The 18,095-nt window shown below is 35.5% G+C and overlaps 1 protein-coding gene across 1 annotated transcript; it reads right to left on the minus strand.

Moving 5' to 3' along the window:
- Positions 1–24: 24 nt before the first annotated feature.
- Galphaf (G protein alpha subunit f) lies at positions 25–17,845 on the minus strand. Its single transcript, XM_089647809.1, has 10 exons — positions 17,735–17,845; positions 17,477–17,597; positions 9,878–9,972; positions 9,226–9,379; positions 8,199–8,296; positions 6,884–6,998; positions 6,058–6,144; positions 4,216–4,346; positions 2,774–2,960; positions 25–1,098 (listed from the first exon to the last, which is right to left on the minus strand). The coding sequence occupies exons 2-10, from the start codon at positions 17,576–17,578 to the stop codon at positions 922–924; spliced, it is 1,146 nt and encodes a 381-aa protein (XP_089503935.1). The 5' UTR covers positions 17,579–17,597; positions 17,735–17,845; the 3' UTR covers positions 25–921.
- Positions 17,846–18,095: the final 250 nt, after the last annotated feature.

Genomic DNA, 18,095 nt, shown 5'->3' on the forward strand with positions numbered 1-18,095 from the left:
TTACACTAAAAAGTATGTACCGTTTAAAAAAAAAAACTACTTTCTGCCAGCCCTCTAATGCCTATATAAACTGGACGGGTGCCCTCTCAAGCGCCACCTGCAAAGAAAGTACAAGGGGGCTCCTTACGTTCCCATAAGCTAAAAGCCCAAGTCTGCCCACATCAACAATTATTCGTCTCTTTTCCTCACTTGAAAATGTTTATACTATATTTTGACTCATGTTTTTTCAACGTCCGTAAAAATGTATGTAAGCACATACATTTTCATAGGGGCCATGTTTTTTTTTCTTTTGCATTTTACAGGGCCGTAAAAGAAGGCAGAGAAAAATATAAGAAAACTTCTATTTCCTTTAAAAGGGGAGCGTTGAGACAATCTACCAAGAAAGGAGAGTCTCGTTTGTGACAGGCGGGCGGCATGGATTTGATTTGTAAACAAATTTAAAGTTTTATTCCGAGAATGATGAAATTAACTGTCACTGTCTACATTAAATTTCGAAAGACTCTGTATAAAACCCAGTCAGTGCAGGAAACACTATAATTTTGTATGTACTTTTCACTTTATTTACAATTGAACCTGCTATATTCCATATTATCTATCCTCGAACGTTAAAAATAGAACCCTGTTGATAACTCTTTGACTCTTCATTCTGTTCTTATGTCTATCTCGCAACACTTCCTCTAAGCTTCAATCTACCCTAACCCCTATTTCAAAATAGGTAAGTAGGTACCTAAACATATGTATCAGGATGTACCCGAGAGACATTTAAAAAAAAAATCTAAAACCATTTTTTTCTTTCACATATCGCCACTGGCAAGAACCTAATGCTAAGAAGCTGTATAATATATATTACATCACAAAGTTTCTAATTTCCACATATATCTACACAATTTTTTTTATTACAAAACTGATTACGTTTATGCATTATAATCCCGCACCGCCCAGAAATGTAACGAGGATGAGGTGATGAACGTCCTTGAAGATTGTTCTGATATTGTCTGTGTCAGTAGCGATGGTGAAGTGATAGTAACACTCTCTTGGCCTGATATTCAAGGTCTGACTGTCTGCCACTGGGTTGGAAGCCTTGGCTTGGGTCACCTCCTAAAATAAAATAAAATAATGTATTGGTACGAGTTGATCATGCGAGAAACACTGCCCAAGGCTAATTCCTGGAAAGGGATATGTAGGTAATGCAACGAGAGTTGAACTCAACAAACTAGCTTAGCAATGAATTATATGTGTGCATCGGTATACACTTTCACCAACTTTTGTCTTGATTATGGCCTTTTTATTGTTACTAGCGGAAAAGGGACAGCAAATGTACATGATGGTTTTAAAAGAATACTGTTTCCACTCTTACAGCGTGTCCTATTCATATCGGTCCCAGTTCAATCAGGTGCATGTATCACAAGTGAAATAATCTCAGTTTCATTTCTCAGTTAAATACATATCGTTAATATAATTTGTTTCAGTTATTCAACTACATTTTACTATTTTACATTTCATCTCGTACTAATTGGACTACATTCGTACTACTAATATTATTATTATTTTTATTATTAATATATACAGTGGCTGATGGTAATATATGCGTATGAACATGATTTAAAAAATATATACATTCTTGAACTACAAATTTATTGTGACTAGCGGAAAGGGGACAGCAATCTTATACATTGGTAATTAATACCAGTTTGAATTCAGTCTTGAAGATCACATATATATATGTATGTAAACTGTTTTTTTTAGAAAACTCCACCTCTCATTTACACATACATACAAGACCACTGTACTTGGGAATAATATTATTATTACCAGATGTTTATTGTATTTTAAAGTGCCTCAAAGCATAGACCCGACTTCAAAACATTTTTTTAACCTTTGGTTAAAAAAAAAGATAAAATGATAGACTTCGGTGAAATTTATATAATAACAAATGGTAATATTTTTATAATCTGAGAATGCCAAATTCTTTTAATCTCGTTTCCTAAATCTGTGTATTTTCTCATTTTTTCAGAAACAGATTTTTGAATATTACAGGAATTTGGAATAGCAACATCAATAATATAAGTTATTTTTTAAATTTTAAAACTTGACTATGCCTAAATGTATACTCGGATGGCGCTAATATAGAACATCCCGATATAATATGTTCTATAGTTTCCGGAAAAGCCAAACATTTCCACATAAATCATCAATTTGATTTGTATCTTTGATTATATGCTTCCTATAATTTTTAGTATTAATGACTCTATCCTGAATGGCAAGCATAAATCCTGCTATTTCTACGCTCAACTCTCCAATACTCAACCATTTCTTTGAGTATTAATAATAATATATAATTATTTAAGCAGATAATATTATTGTGTTCTGACGCCGTTCAACTGATTAACGACTATGGGAAGATTGTCCGACTGCCCTCGAATGTAACCGATTTTCGTAATTTCCTATCCGGATTTAAATTATTGAGAGCCTAAATTATGTTTCAATTCCATCAAAACTGTGAAACAACAACAATGAAATCTTTCAAATACAAACAACCTGATTTTCATTGGTTCAACCTCTATACAAAACCAAAGTTAAACATGGACTTGGACTTGCGAGTTCCGTAACTTGTGACATCAGAATGAACAGATTCAGCCGTGCCAACCAAACAGTGCGTTTTAATGTGATGGTGTTTTATTCATTTTTAAATGACGAGTTATTAATTCTGCGTATAATAAAACTTATATATTCAGAATTGTAATATTTTTAACTGAAGTTCATTATTACGTACCACTAGCATATTCTTTATGAACATCTTCGTCCTGGTATATTCATCTTTTATTTGAGTACTTCCCGGTGCAATCATGTACCGGTGGTAGGCGGGGAAGTAGTCTCCAATGCACCTACCTTCCTTTACCTTCCTCTCTAGAATATCTTGCTTGTTCAGAAAAACTATCAATCCAGCTTCTAGAAGAAACCTGTCAAAATGAAAAATAAATCATTCATGTGTGAATATTTTTTTAACATCCTCGGAATTAATACTCACAAAAATATGTGGAGAATATAATATGATGTGGAAGAGTATTAAGAGAAAGACATGGCACGATCAAGTGATTCAAATACTTACTCGGGTCATGTCAAGAGTCATAATAACAGAAGAGTATGTAATAGATGATATATATAAATGTGAATGAAGCAAGGCGTGTGCCGAGACAGAGTTGTGTGTTGGTCTTTCCTCTCTGCCTACCCCTGCTGGGAAACGGCTTGATGTTAGTTAGTTTTAAAAATAAAATAAATACTCTCATGGCCTATGTCATCTTTGAAGATGCTCTGTGGAGGGTCTTTTTGAGGTAAGGATCATTAGTTTTGAAGAGACCCTTCACTTCTTCCTCGTGAGAAGGGAGGAAACACAGAACCCAGCAAATTGTTGAATTCAACAAGTTGTAAAAACGACCCATTCGCCCATTCAATTTTGGGTGTTTCCTGACTATGCACCGGTACCGAAGGGTTCAATGATGCTAGTTCCCCGGAGCATCTTCCATTGTAATACCGGTAGAACAAGGACAGCATCCCTAGCTGAAGCCTGTGAATCTATCAGTTTCTGCACAGAGTCAAGAGTTTTTTCAGGTATTTTTGGGCTCCAGATCAAAGGCGCCTGCCAAATTCAAGTTGTGTACTGTTAAAGTATCTGCGGGCGTTGTATAACTGTACAATTCGCCCGGTTTCAGAGGCTAACTTGACTATGGCTTCGATGGAGGCTCGTGCCTGAGCTGGTCAATTACAGTAACCAAGCAGTAACAGTTAGCCTTTTAGGGATCATGTCTAAAAGTTGTGTCCAAAAAAAATTCTATTATCTATCCACCCTACTTTATAAAGAACTAGCTGACATTTCTAATAAGGCCGGAGCGTTGGTTGACTTTTCTGTACTTTCTATAAATCTAATTGCATGGACTATATACATAAACCTTCCGGAAGAAATTCTCTAAATGATAGTGAAAACCCTATCAAAATCTGTTACATAGTTTGGAAGAACTAAGCGCACAAACAGATAGACGCGGATAGTGAAAGGTTGTATATTTCTAGCAAGCATGACTCGTGGGAGATCTCATGTAAGTAATGTTTTATGCTCCGAAAGCGAGAAATTCTGCTTATCAGAACTCGCCATTTTAATGTCACTTGACAGTTTACAGTTTAGCGACTGTCTTTTGACTAATGTCTGATAAATTAACTAACCTGCTTCTCCAGACGTCGTCAAATAAGGTAACGGCTTCCTGTAGCCTATTTTGGGTGTTGTCTTCTCTGAGGGTTTGGTCAAAGTCGCTGGACGATAACAAAAACCACACTGCGTGGATGCCTTCGAATACCTGCAAAGATCGACATGGTTAGGTTTTAATCTATTATTTTATTTTATTCTTTCTCTTCTCTTTTATGCTCTTTAAAAAAAAAACGAAATATTGATGTAGGACTATAAAATGCAATGCTAACACCAGTTACCTACCTTTATTATGAAGTATATGTACCTATTATTTTATTATTATCATTTTATTTAACCTTTCCTTATCTGTGGTGTGTATTTACTACACATTGCTTCTAATAAGTTTAATAACTCTATAAATATAATAAATTCAGATTTTAGGTATTCCTCTGTTATACATTTTTGCACTGAATTAAAAAATAATACTTTACATAGTTTTCAAATTCAATTAAAAATCAGAGTGTTTTGTTGAAAATCGGGAACAAATACACGAATACAATCAACCATTTGACACTGCTACGCGAAGAGTGTGCGAGGAAATGACACGCTATTGATGTTCCGCTTTAGTTCGCTATGCGGGAACATGAGAAATCCACACGACCGCATAGCTGTAAGTCCACTGTGAGTCCAGAGCCCATCCAGCACCTGCAGCCAGTCGGTCGCGGGCTGTCGTTAGATAAGGACTCCTCGCACATTTGTTTAGCATCTGCTGATGGTTTTTTCATGTTTTCAGCAATTAAATTACAATTATTATCATTTTTAAAATATAATAAACATAAGCGATTAACTATGAATATTCATATTTTTCCGATATTAAATCGCTTATTTTGAGATGTGTATTGACTACACAGCACCGGAACGCGTGGATTTTTTTAGCACAGTAAGGGAAAGGTTAATAAGTATGCTAAACAAACATCAGTTAGGCTTAGCAGTCACTGCGATTAAACTCAGCAGTTTTGGAATAGCTGAAAACGCCAAACGGTGTTTTTTAACGCGTTTTTTTACTTAATTCTATTTCATGGTGGTACTGAAATAGAATTAACTAAAAACGCCAGCCGCAGTGTGTATTTGTATACGATTTGGCGATTTCAGCCATTTTCTTTCTGTTTTTTGTACAAAATATGTTTGCTAAATCATTCAAATTTCACCGTCCTAAAATGGGAATTCCTCGTTGGACAGTCAAAACATTTTACAACTGTGTACAGATTATGTATGTCCTGTAAATAAAAATAATATTTTACCTGTAACTCATATTTTTATATACGGTGTCCGGAAACTCGTAGTATAAGCAAGAAACTAGTATAACTACGTTATAATCTACGCGTTCATATATGGCGTTAATTTAATTACTTTTTGGAAGTACACTATTTGCAAGTTATGCTTCAAAATATTAAGATGAATTATCTGTTTGCACCCGCACATACGTATTATGAATATGAAAAAATAATTTTGTCCAAATAAAAACTCAATATTGGATTGAATCCCCGTTACAACATTGTATTTGTACGTTTTCCTTAAATAAATTTATATGGACAAAACTATATTTCCATAATCATATGCGTACGTAAGGGTGCAAACAAATAATTTGTCTAATATTTTAAAACATAACTTACAAAAAGTGTATTTTCATAAAATAATTAAATTAACGCCACCTGTGAAAGCGTAGATTATAATGTACATTACGTTTTGATATTAACCCCATAGCAGCCTGATTTTTTGTGACCCAAAAATTCCAAATTTGGACTCGATTTACTCAAAAAAGAAAGCTTAAATCAAAAAAGTTGTACAGCAAAATTGACTCCAAATGTGAACAAACTTACTTGTATCCACTTTTTGCGTTCTCCTCGTTGTCCCCCGACGTCAAACATCCAGAAATCTACTGTTCCGCCCGGCATTCCTTTGGGGACCTGCACAAATAAATTTAGGTCATTATTTTTTTTATGTGAAACTGCACAAGAGTCCCAACTGCTCCCAACCGTCTGGAGCAAGTGAGTCTATGGCATCCTCAAATTGGAGTATGTTGTGAGGCTGAAGTTTATGGGGAGGGGAAAGAGATGGGGTAGATGAAGGTGGGGAAGTACATGGCTATTCAGATCTGGTTACCAATCATGGCTATAAGATACTGAGAGTATCTTCCACTCTGGAACGTGCCGCAAATATACTATATATTATTTTTAATTATTAAATTGTAAAATAACACAAATTATTCAAATAAACATACTTAATTGTGCTTAACAGAATTTAAACAAAAAATTTATTACAACATTTTTCAATAATACAAATGAAATAATATCGTAATTCTTTAATGGTAAACTAATACTTATGAGATGAGGTTTTTTGCAAAGCACAAAGGATAAGAAATTATTAAAATGAATAATTATTCACCTGAAATACCTAAGCAATTTTTTTTTAAATTTATATGGGTATTTCAGGTGAATAATTATTGCTTATAATAATTTGAAAAAATATCCAGTGCCACTGGAACCTTCCACTTATCGGTTTACCGTGCTTACCAATTATTACAATATGTCACGTCACCCTTTGTCTAATCCGTTATTATTTCTACATATTTAAAAAAAACTTAAAAATTCATTACCCTTATAGCTAGTGAAGCATATATTTTATTTAATTCATGGATAAATTTACCTTGACTTTAAATTCTAGTTTTTGTATTCCTATTGTCGTCTGTCTGCATTGTAATATGTCAGCGTCATCTGGAATATAGTCAGGCTTTCTCACCAAGTCGATTCGTTTTAGGAAACTGGAAACATTAAATAATATTACTTAACCGCATGCATCCGCACAAAAGCAAAAGCATGATATTTCATCACAGATCAAAAACTTGGCTATTTACCTGCATACCTACAAAACACTACCTATATTTTTTATAACAACGAACAGATGATAAAATCACTTCATTTACTTTAAGGCTACGTAGTGAGCGGATAAAAAAGAAGAAGAAGATTGTTTGAAAGGGAGATTTATAAATTTGAATTTTAGAGAGAGCGCGCTAATATTAAGAAAACTAGCGGATTCAGACGTTTCAATTTTAGTTGATCAACTCGACACTTGAAAGCTTATTGACGAGTGTGAACCTTCTTTCAACAAAGTTGATCAAGTTAGAAGTCTTGCCATTCAATAAAAGTTGGTCAACTAAAATGGAAACGGCGAAAATATTTAATAAAGAATGACTTATATAAAACAGAGCAAAAATCTCTCGAAATTTAAGAAATACTGTGAAAAACTTTTAAATGTTCAAAGGAATTATGTTATAATAACTGTATCATACTTCCAATAAGAACTACCAACATTTTCTCCATTTCTCAATGCACATTTTTATTGGCTGCTATCTTTATGTATCATCGCAAGATTAAACCCAAACTAAATGCAATCTAGACAGTGTATTTGATAAATATATCTTATTTTTATTTTAAATTTAAATATTACAATTTGAGGTTTTACTCGTTTAGTTATTCGAAAAAATAAAAATAATATTGTTAATTACCTTTTTTTAAAATATAGGTAACCGTAAACTACTAAAAAACTTATTTTTTCATTAGAAATGGATGAACGCATATAAGAAACACCTTTTTAAAAATACAATTTTAAGGCTAAGATTATCTGTTACAGTTTCCCTCGATTAACTTTTCTTCTTTATTACAAAATTATTCACAAAATAAAAACCACTTTTGCGCTAAAATCAACAATTTGCAATGCAATTTTTGTGCCTATTGACACACTGAGAATATACCTACACATTTTTGGCACATGTTCCTAATCCTCCTAAAAGTTCACCTTGCCAGGTTTCACAAAACAACATTGATTAATAATTAATACCTACGCATATTCAGTAATCCAAGTTTTAGATTACTAATATATGTTCATAGAATTAGTTTAATTATTTCAGAAACATTCAATTTGGTTCAATATTTGGTAAATTTTATAAAATTTGGATACAAACTATTCAGCGCTGTCAATCAGTTGGAATTCATTGGATCTTCTGAGACATTCCTTAATGGCTGGGTCATTCCACAACACTTGTACAAGGTCAAAGTATTCCTGAAAAAAGCATTATTACAATAATTAAGTAGGTTAAACGAACAGAAATATGTAATGCAGTTTTTCCCGGACACACTATCCATTCCACTAGTCAAGGTAGAGACGCTTCCTTGACATGTGTATTTGTGCATTGCACTGTTTATCTTCAGTCTTCACATAACTTACACTGACATCTGTGCATCAGACATCGATACATGGAAGTACGTTCCAGTCATAATTCCCGCCATTGGAAATTTGAGCTATCTTCTAGTACAACACTCCCGCACCAGCGCAAACTCATCGTGCACATTCCGATGTGCACAAAACTTTGTTTTACCACACTACAGAGACAGCAGAGGGTGATATCGAGAAAGCTCAGCCGGCCGAAACTGTGACATGAGCGAGACAGATTACACTCCTAACGGCAAATCACGTGCTGGGCAGTGCAGATATATAACTCATTTCGTGCACTATCGATGCATACGCGAAGCACCTTAAAGGCAAGTGAATTTTGCACAATCGTAATGCGTAATCCAATGCGTTTGGAATAGATTCGTTCAGAAATACTAATTTATAATGTTAGCACTACAACATTCACACATTGCCCTCATTGCACGGTGAATTTAGATGGCTTTGTTAGATTTTCAGCAATTAATTGTGTGTCCTTTACTGTCGAGATGATATTGCGAACGCTGATGGAGCAGTATTATTTATTCAATTACTTTACAAATGTAATTAAGTGGAGTGAATGAATTAATAGTACTCCTATTAATTAATTTGCTGCACCTATATTACACACTAGATACATTTTAAAAGTGAAATGCACTGCTGGCAATTTCAGTCATGAGCCGCATCTGCTAGTTAATTAAGTCTTGTGTTGCCTTAAGTTAGGTTAGGTTAATTTTAGTTAGGTTAGTTATTACATTAAAAGTTTAAAAAAACATATTTACATCTGTGAAAGTGCCTCCTAGCTCCCTTATCTTCATCGCAGCATCCAAAGCCGCATCTGAAGCTAGTAGACCTAAAGGTTCCAGATGAGCGGAGAGCTCTGTCGCAGCCTCGTGGACGTTTCTTCTTATCTGCATTGCGCGGTCTTCCCTTTCTCTAGGGAAATTATACAAAATATTGATCAGTGCTATTGTCACAGTCTTTCTAAAGGAGCAAAATCAAACCTTAGCTAGATTAAAATGTGATAGTTTTGAAACTTCACATACTCTCTCGCTAAATTTGAATGGGAAAGTGAGGCCAAAGAAATAAGCTTCAAATGACGTCACATAAATAAATCGAACCAACTATAGTACAGGAATTGGCCGCCATCAATTCAGTGCCATCGAGCAACGACAGTTTGCAAATGGCAACTATTGTTGTTGATACTCGTTGTTACTGCTGATTTTTGTGTTGTTTTACCGCAAGAAATTAAATAAACAGAGTGATTAAGACTATTCTAAACAGTGAAGTTTACTTAGCGAGAGTACATACTTCGTAATTTAAAAGTCGCGCTCCCAGGCCTTTACTCTAGTCGGCCTTGTTGTCCACTCAAATGACTTAAGGATGATTATTTTTAAGACTGTATTTAAAATAGATTTAAAAAATGATATTTACTCTTTGGAGAAACCTTTGATGTGGAGTATCCTCATTTGTTTTAAGACAGTTGTCTTTCCTGCCTCGCCAGCGCCCAGCAGAAGAACTTTAATAGCCTTGAAAGAAAATCATATATTGTGACCAAGATAATTTAATGGGTGAACACAGTTTTAAGTTTAAAATACTCTACAAATGACCAGGCACGATAAACTGGTCTATAGGACGCACAGTGGAAATTTTAAACATAAAACTGTATTCACCCATTAAATATATTGTGCAGTGGCGGTTCTTCCCTTGGGTCAATTGGTGTTTGACCCCCAAAATTATAAGACAACAATAATAATAAATGATGTGCATCAAAACAACTGGTCTTATTCTTAATTTATTTGAAATGAACTGCGAAATAGCAGGGCTGCGAGTGACAAGCAGTGACATCTATAGTCTCTAATAGAAGCTTTCATTCACAAGTCCACACGATTCACTGGGTCAATTTAAAGAATGTCCCCGGCTTTGGCATCTTCTGTCTCTATGCGGGCCATAGAATAAAAAAGATGGCACTATGTCTTTCGTCTAAGTAAAAATTATATACCGAAGAAAGCTTAGGGACGCTTAGGTCATGGCCGTGAGGGAGACAGTGCGATGAATATTATATGTTTTAAAGAGATGGTGACATAAACATATGTCGGTTTTTAATTTTACACGCTTGTAGTGTGTGGAACAATGGTTGTTTTTCAATTGGTCAGTTCGGGAAATTTTTTAAATAATTCTTTACTTGTTTTCGATGTAGAATGAAGCTGAATGATCTACCACGCCTGGATCCCTAGAGCCGCTTATGGTATAGACCTTGCGCAGAAGAATAAAGTTCGCTAAAGCAAGCTAACTGTAGCGCAGTACATTGTGGAAATTTTAAGTGTAGGATCTGGACTTAATCGGTTTATGTGGATTCCATAACGGCCCGTCTGAGAACAAACTAAGTATCATAAATTTGTAAATGCCATCTTTGCCGTCAAATCATGTGTTTCGGTTTGAAAATTTGAACGCCTAGAAATATAATGGACCTTTGCTTTAACCCATAAAAATCTTTAAAGTTTTTTTTACAACTAAGCCCTAAAAAAATACTGCTATTTACAAACATTTTTCGGATTTGTTTTTATTATGTGATGTAGCAAATGAAATTGTTTAGAATCTGACTGGAAAACATTTAAATATTGTTTCTGCATAAATCGAAACAGGAGGGCGGCGATAGGGGGCAATTTAAACCACCACCAGCGGAAGGGATACATGATTTCGTTTGAGTTTCAATGAGTGTTGCACCGCCTTATGTGCAAAACTAAATTATTACTCGAGAGTACCTACAGTTTAAAACATTCAATTCCCTTTGTCAATCAAAAATACGTTTTACAAATATTCATAGATTCATAGTTACATCAAACGAAAGAGGATACACATGACATGTTTATCAGAAAATTACCATACTTGCACTATCATAATTTTCTAATTACCTACCTATAATAATTATAAATTCCATGGCAATATATATTATATAGCAAAGGGAAAACCACTGAATTGATAATACACGTCACATACCTTCAAACTAAAACCAATACCGCCCCCATAAAAGGCTTCAGAGTAGATGGCCGTATAGTAAATTAAATTACATAGGATGCCAATGTTTATTATTATTTAAGTATTCAATTATTATCATCAATGACATCAAATATAAGCATTCTGGTAAATTGGTACTTACCTTCATAATACTAGCTTTCAAACTGCAGCTTGGCGATAACACGTTGAAATTTAATAAATAATAATAATATTTGGCTAATTTATATAGCGCCGCTTTCGTGATAAATCACCTCAAGGGCGCTGTACAAATATATTTATTAAATAATAAATACTAAAACTACTGACTAAAAAATTTAAACTTCACATTCGAGTTTGATGGTTCCCTTCCAGTAAAGACGAAGGTTCTTAGAAAATTATTTTATTTTAAATTATTTTTTTACAAAAAATGTGTCAAGTTTAGTGCCAGATACAGACGTAACGCGTCGTCTTGGTCAGGGCCGGACTTCCGTCTAGGCCCGAGAGGCTCTAGCCTAGGGTCCCAACCAAGGGGTAGAGGAGCTAAGCGTAGGGAGTGTGGCGAACCCATCGCTCAGGGAACGGAAACACGACCTGCAATAGCCATTCCAAGCTAAGGTGTGAGCTACTGTGCTCAGGCTGAATGACCTGGGGAACAGAGTCACGAACGGTGCCTCCGAGAAACAGGGTCGCATCTCCAAGTATTTAGTCCTTACTCCAGCACTCGGGGCTCTGCTGGAGTAGCCCTTCTATTTCTCTAGAAACCCCTGGGACGAATATTGGACCATTTGAAAACTCCCTTTTCCCTCATGGGGCCTTCAAGAAACCGAGGGAGAGTAGACTCTTATGCCATGGGGCCTTCAGGGAACCAAGGACGAGTAGACTCCTCCGTCGCGGAGACTATAGGGAACCAAGGAGGAGTGGAGAAGAGAGACAAAGTCCTCTTCCATCGTGGGGCCTTTAGGGAACCAAGGACGAGTGGAAAGGAAAGATGAGGCTCTCTTCCCTCTTTTGGGGCCTTCAGAAAACCAAGGGGGATTAGAGAGGAGAGATGAGACCTGGGAATACACATTGTGGAACCAGAAGTCACAGCCACATATCCAATAACAACCCTGGTGAACTTTATAAAAGGGACCGGGTGACTGAAAGGAATGAGGTAAAATGTGAGATAGCAAAATGGGCCTATGGCCTAAGTGCCCATGGGAACTATATGTACACCGTCTCAGTTCTATAAAAAAAAATTAAAAGGGGGTAGGGGGCCCGGCCAGTCACCAATTTTTAATTTATTTCAGATGGGAAATAAGTTTCTTGATATGATAATATGACATCTTTGTGGATGCTATGAAAATGGTTCAAATTGAGAATACAGGACTCGATAACCGTCGCAAGTCCAATCTGTCCCAATAATTTGAAAAAAAATGTCTGCAAATATGGCTTTTTAAAACATGAATAGTATCTGCCCGAAAAAGAGATTTCTCCACTGTGTATATAAAGCATGTTTTTTAATCCAATTTTCATGAACACGAATACTGCAGTCAGAACACGAGGGTGGTTTATTTCTGCTATGATATACAGATTGTCATTTTAATTAGTATTTAGGGTAAATTAAAATTGTATTCAGAACACGAGAATGGTTTGAGGAAACATGTTGAATAGCTGAATCAACTGTAAAAGTTTTATTCTGCCACAAAGTTAATTGTGAACTCAGCTGTAGTCAATTTTTCGACGAGATTATAAATAATAGGCTGAATAAAAAAGCACAGCGGAATGCAGTTGATGATATATTAGCTGCGACTATTACATCACCATAAACAACAACAAAAAACCCATCCACAGAGTTAATGTATGGAATGGAACCAGAGGAAAGATGAAAGTAGACCGAATGCTGTAGAAATGAAATCCCTGAGGGCTATGTGTAATAAAACCAAGTATGGTTGTGTGAGAAATGTGGAGATCCGCAAAGAATGCAAGACTGATGTAAGCGTAATCAGTAAGATTAAGAAAGGGATGCTTAGATGGTTTGGGCATGTAGAGCAAATGAACAAAGAAAGGAGTGTAAGGAGAATATATGACGCAAATGTGAACGGTAGTAGAAGTCGGGGACGCCCGAGGATGATATGGCACGATTAAGTGGATCAGATACTTAAGTCGGGCCATGTCAAGAGTATGTATGAATATGAATGAGGCAAAGAGTGTGCCAAGACCGAGTTGTTTGGCGGTCCGTCCTCTCTGCCTACCCCTGAGGAGAAACGGCGTGATGGTAAGTCAGTTAGTTAGTTAGAAATAAAGCTAGGAATGTGATTCTTATGTATATGTATTGACTTTTTTGGAAAACGATTTTCAACAGATTTTACAAAAATCGAAGGACCTTGTATATTGTATATTTTCAAAGAAAATAGATCCCAAACCAGAAGTTACTGAAAAAAAATTACTGTATTGGTAAAACCAGTACGAATCGTCTTAGTCATCAATGCTAAAATTTTTGCCCTTCTACAAGTCTAAAAAGGTTGGGAAAAGCTGATGTACACATGAAAAAAAAACATTGATGTTTAATTTCATTTTGACTCCAAATTTAATGCAAAAGAATATTTTCATAGGTAAATTGTGTAATACACAATTCAAAATGATAATAGCTGTATATATATTTTTTACAATAGCTCCACAGGACGCAATGAGGAAAAAATTTCCCTCAAGGCCTATGCCATCTTTTGGGATGCTGTGTGGCTGGTCTTTTTATGGAATTATTTTAAATGCTCGTATATCTCCAAATCACGATTAAGTGGCATAGCACTGTCCTGCATGAACTCCTTTAACAGATTTATAGAAAATTTGTGGTTTGTTGTTTTCCTGTAAGTTAACGACTTTCCAAAGGGGTTCCCAAACATGGTATGCCCATAGGCCCCTTCACAGCTTAAGATGGCCTTGTTCATAACCTCTAGAAATGCTGGGTACACGTCAGCTAAATATTTCTACTTTATTCTGACTAATTCCTTGTTCCTTCCTGTAAGCTCTATAAAACATTTAAGCTGCTCCCCCGAGCTTGAAGGCTGGCAACACCCCTTATAGGCACTTATGAATCTATCACAATCGCAAGATAGATAAAAAGATAATATCATTATCTACATTTTTAGTTAATCCCGACACCGCTATCATATTATCATTGATAATGACTTTTATTCAAGGTATAGCAATAAAAATAACAACACATTATTATAGAGCTTGTGGTTTTAATGGAGATTTACTGATTGAAGTATTCCGATTTGATTTAGCCGTCAAAAGTACACATCAATGAATTAAACAAATCACTTTTTGCATGGTATCTAGCTAATCTTTTTATTACGTACTAACCTATTCCTAAAAATCATTTACTTTGTGGCTCACCATAAATACAATGTAGACGCATACATTTTTTATATGTACACCATTTTAGTTTTTCATACAGACGTAGTGTAATTTATAAAAAGGTTAAGTGTTTACTAGCCCGGTGCATGTAAGTCCCCGGCTTTACACAAATCAGCTGTAGACAGTGACCTTCCTCGTGTTTTGGGGGTCAAGTGTGCAAAACCACAAGCTATCGCTTCCATGGAAGAGTAGTAACTAGTAGTAAGAGTATTCAAATCTCGTAATATGCAAAAACCTAACATAAATACTATTTTATATCGACAGTCCAGAAGAACAATGTAGGAAGTGCAAATTTGTAGTTTTGCAGCAGAGCTGTTTAAAGCTTCGTTTATGCAGATTAAGAAATATAGTATTGTTTGATATTTTGCATTAACCCCTATTTATTTAATTGGAAAAATATACATATTCTCAAAAACAGTACAAATTATGAAACTAAACTATGACAGCTCTACTTCAAAACTACAAATTTGCACATCTGACATTGTTCTTCGGGACTGATATATGTGATATATGTTGCGAAGGTTGAAGATGTGTTCGGTGTTGAAATTAAACTGTGTAGTAATTATAATAGATTTATTCTGTTGCCGTGATAAAACAGCCGTGAATAAATTTTAACAATATTTTATATACCACACAAGTAATTAATCACAACAGACACAAGAAGGATTATTTAGTTGTTTTGATGAGCGCGTTAAAAATATGTAAGTAGTAGACTGTAGAGTACATTCCCGCTGTCGCTCATGTAAGGCGCTAATGCATTGAGAATAATCCAGCGAGTAGGTAGGTGGGCAGTACCTATTAGTAGGTGTTTCGCTAGTAGGTTCTAATGCGATTCAAGTTGCACCTAAGAACGTTCCTGAACATTCTAGTTATTATCGCTACAATATGTTGCCGCCCGTTACGCCGAAGATTCTAGCGGTCGCCCGATGCCTGTAGGAATAGCGCGGTAGTTTATAGTACCGTCCGGCTTGACGTCTAGGCAACGGCCGAAGTGTCCAGTAGGTTCTACGACGGCCTAAGTACCGGTACTGTGTACTAAGTAGTATCCGACACCGTCTGACTCGAGTAGTGGCATATCACTACAGGACTCCCCCTCCAGCAGCACGGTTAAGGGCTGCGATGGAAAGAAAAGCTCGTTAAATCATTAAGGCGGTCCGGAAAACGAACATTCCTTCCAGAATGTGTGGTCGTGTGAGTCCGATCCTGCTTGTTGATTGTCGTAGGAAGGGTAGGTGCGGTGCTGTTGCATCTATCTTGGGTTCAGAAGCAATGTAGGCTGGTTTGAGGCGGTCTATGGTCACTGTGACTTCCTTTCCTTTTGCTAGGATGGTGTACGTCCTTCCATGTTGGCGGACGACTTGGTGAGGGCCACTGTACGATTTTTGTAGTGGGGTCTTGACGGTCTCAACCTTGAAGATAAATTGTCGACTATCACCGTGGCGGGTGCCTTTAATAGGTCGTAGCTCATTGAAATGTTGCCTTAGTTGCTTGAGGAAGTTGACGGTGTTATCGTCGCTTGTTCATCATGCAGTGAGGAATTCCCCTGGCCGACGGAGCGGCTCGCCGTACACAAGCTTGGCTGAAGTGGTAGCAAGGTGGGAAGCACTTCCGTCCAGCGGTCATTCTGGTGGTATTTGATTATTGCCTTGAGCTGGCATTGAAGTCTCTCCACCATGCCGTTCGCTGCAGGGTGGTACGCCGAATTGTGGATCTAAGTTGTTCATGCCAGGCAGTTCAACTGCCCGAACAACTTTGCCTCGTTGATTCTATTTCTATCGGACATCCTATGGCACAGAAAACCTGTTCTTATAGAATAGATAACATGGGAAGGTGCCATAAGAACCGCCTACACAAAAATGAAAATCATCAAAATATAATCTATTACAGTGATAATAATAACATAGCATTTATATAACGCAGTTTAGTGTCATTTCACTTCAAGTGTGCTTAAAAATAGTAATTTAGTATTAGTGGTCATGTTCTTAAAATTATTCCTATAGTGCGCCTTACCCAATACAGATCCAATAATATAACACTAAATGTACAGTTTATACAAAGCGATGACAAAACAAAGAACAACAATAACAGTGCTATTATAGCACCTACCCACTACCTACTACCGGTTAATAGGCGAATTAAATCCTACATTTTTTTTGTAATTAAGCGTGTGCAATAGCCACTGAATGTCATGTACGTCTCAAAATTATGTTAAAATTAATAAGCGACAGAAGATCAGTACAGTGGATGTTATTGTTTAAAATTCTATGGATAAATGTTAAACCAGCTACTACTCGGCTTTGCTGAAATTGTTAAATTTGGAGGTTGTTATATTTAAATTGTTATATTTTATAAATTGGTTTTGAATATGTTCTATGCCATCTATGTAAAGTTTATATTGTGGATTCCAAATTGGCGATGCATATTCCAGTGTACTTCTGACTAATGCGAAATATAACATTAGGATTGTACGTGGGTTACTAAATACCTTACTAACAAATAGCACAAAACCAAGCATTTTATACAACCTGTTAACGATTGAATCAATGTTATTATTAAATATAAGCTAGTTATCAAGGTAAATAATAAGCAAAAAAAATAAAAACATAATTTAAAAGATAGCAAAAGGTAAAAACTTACATATTTATAAGGTTTAATCCAGGATTGTATTTCCTTGTCAATTTTTTTCGAAGCAACTTGACTATCATCCGGAGAACTAAAGCATCTGGGTAATAATTTCATGTTTAAGCTCTAGTAGAATCTAGAATAAGAGCAATATTAAATAAACTAAAATTTTAAAAAAAATCAAAATGGTCGGTATCTACATTACATTCTAAATATTATCACTCAATCGTGATTAGGTAAGTACTAGTATATTATTATTATAAAAAAACTCACAATTTAATAAAACTCTCAAATTACAAAACAAAACGTCTCACGACTTCAAAAAACAAGAATGAATTCAATGGATTGAAAAATAGGTTCACTTATACACGAACTGCAGCAAAGTTTTGTGTCATTTGGCATTGCAATCAGTAATTTGTATTTTAGATAAAAGTTGAAATATCGCAATAAAAAATTGATAATTCTTAATCTTATAGATAAGCATGCCTTATATCTTCAAATGTACATATCATTGAATTCGTTGGGTACGAATGAATCACGTCAATAAACTAGATAAAATAATACATATAACCTCTTTTAACATTCCTAGATTATTATCTAATACAAAACTATTAATTTGTAAACTTGCTTTTCT

Source organism: Hesperophylax consimilis, chromosome 27 (genome assembly GCF_061612785.1).
Source record: "Hesperophylax consimilis isolate HC1 chromosome 27, BYU_Hcon_1.0, whole genome shotgun sequence".
NCBI classification, from domain to species: domain Eukaryota; kingdom Metazoa; phylum Arthropoda; class Insecta; order Trichoptera; family Limnephilidae; genus Hesperophylax; species Hesperophylax consimilis.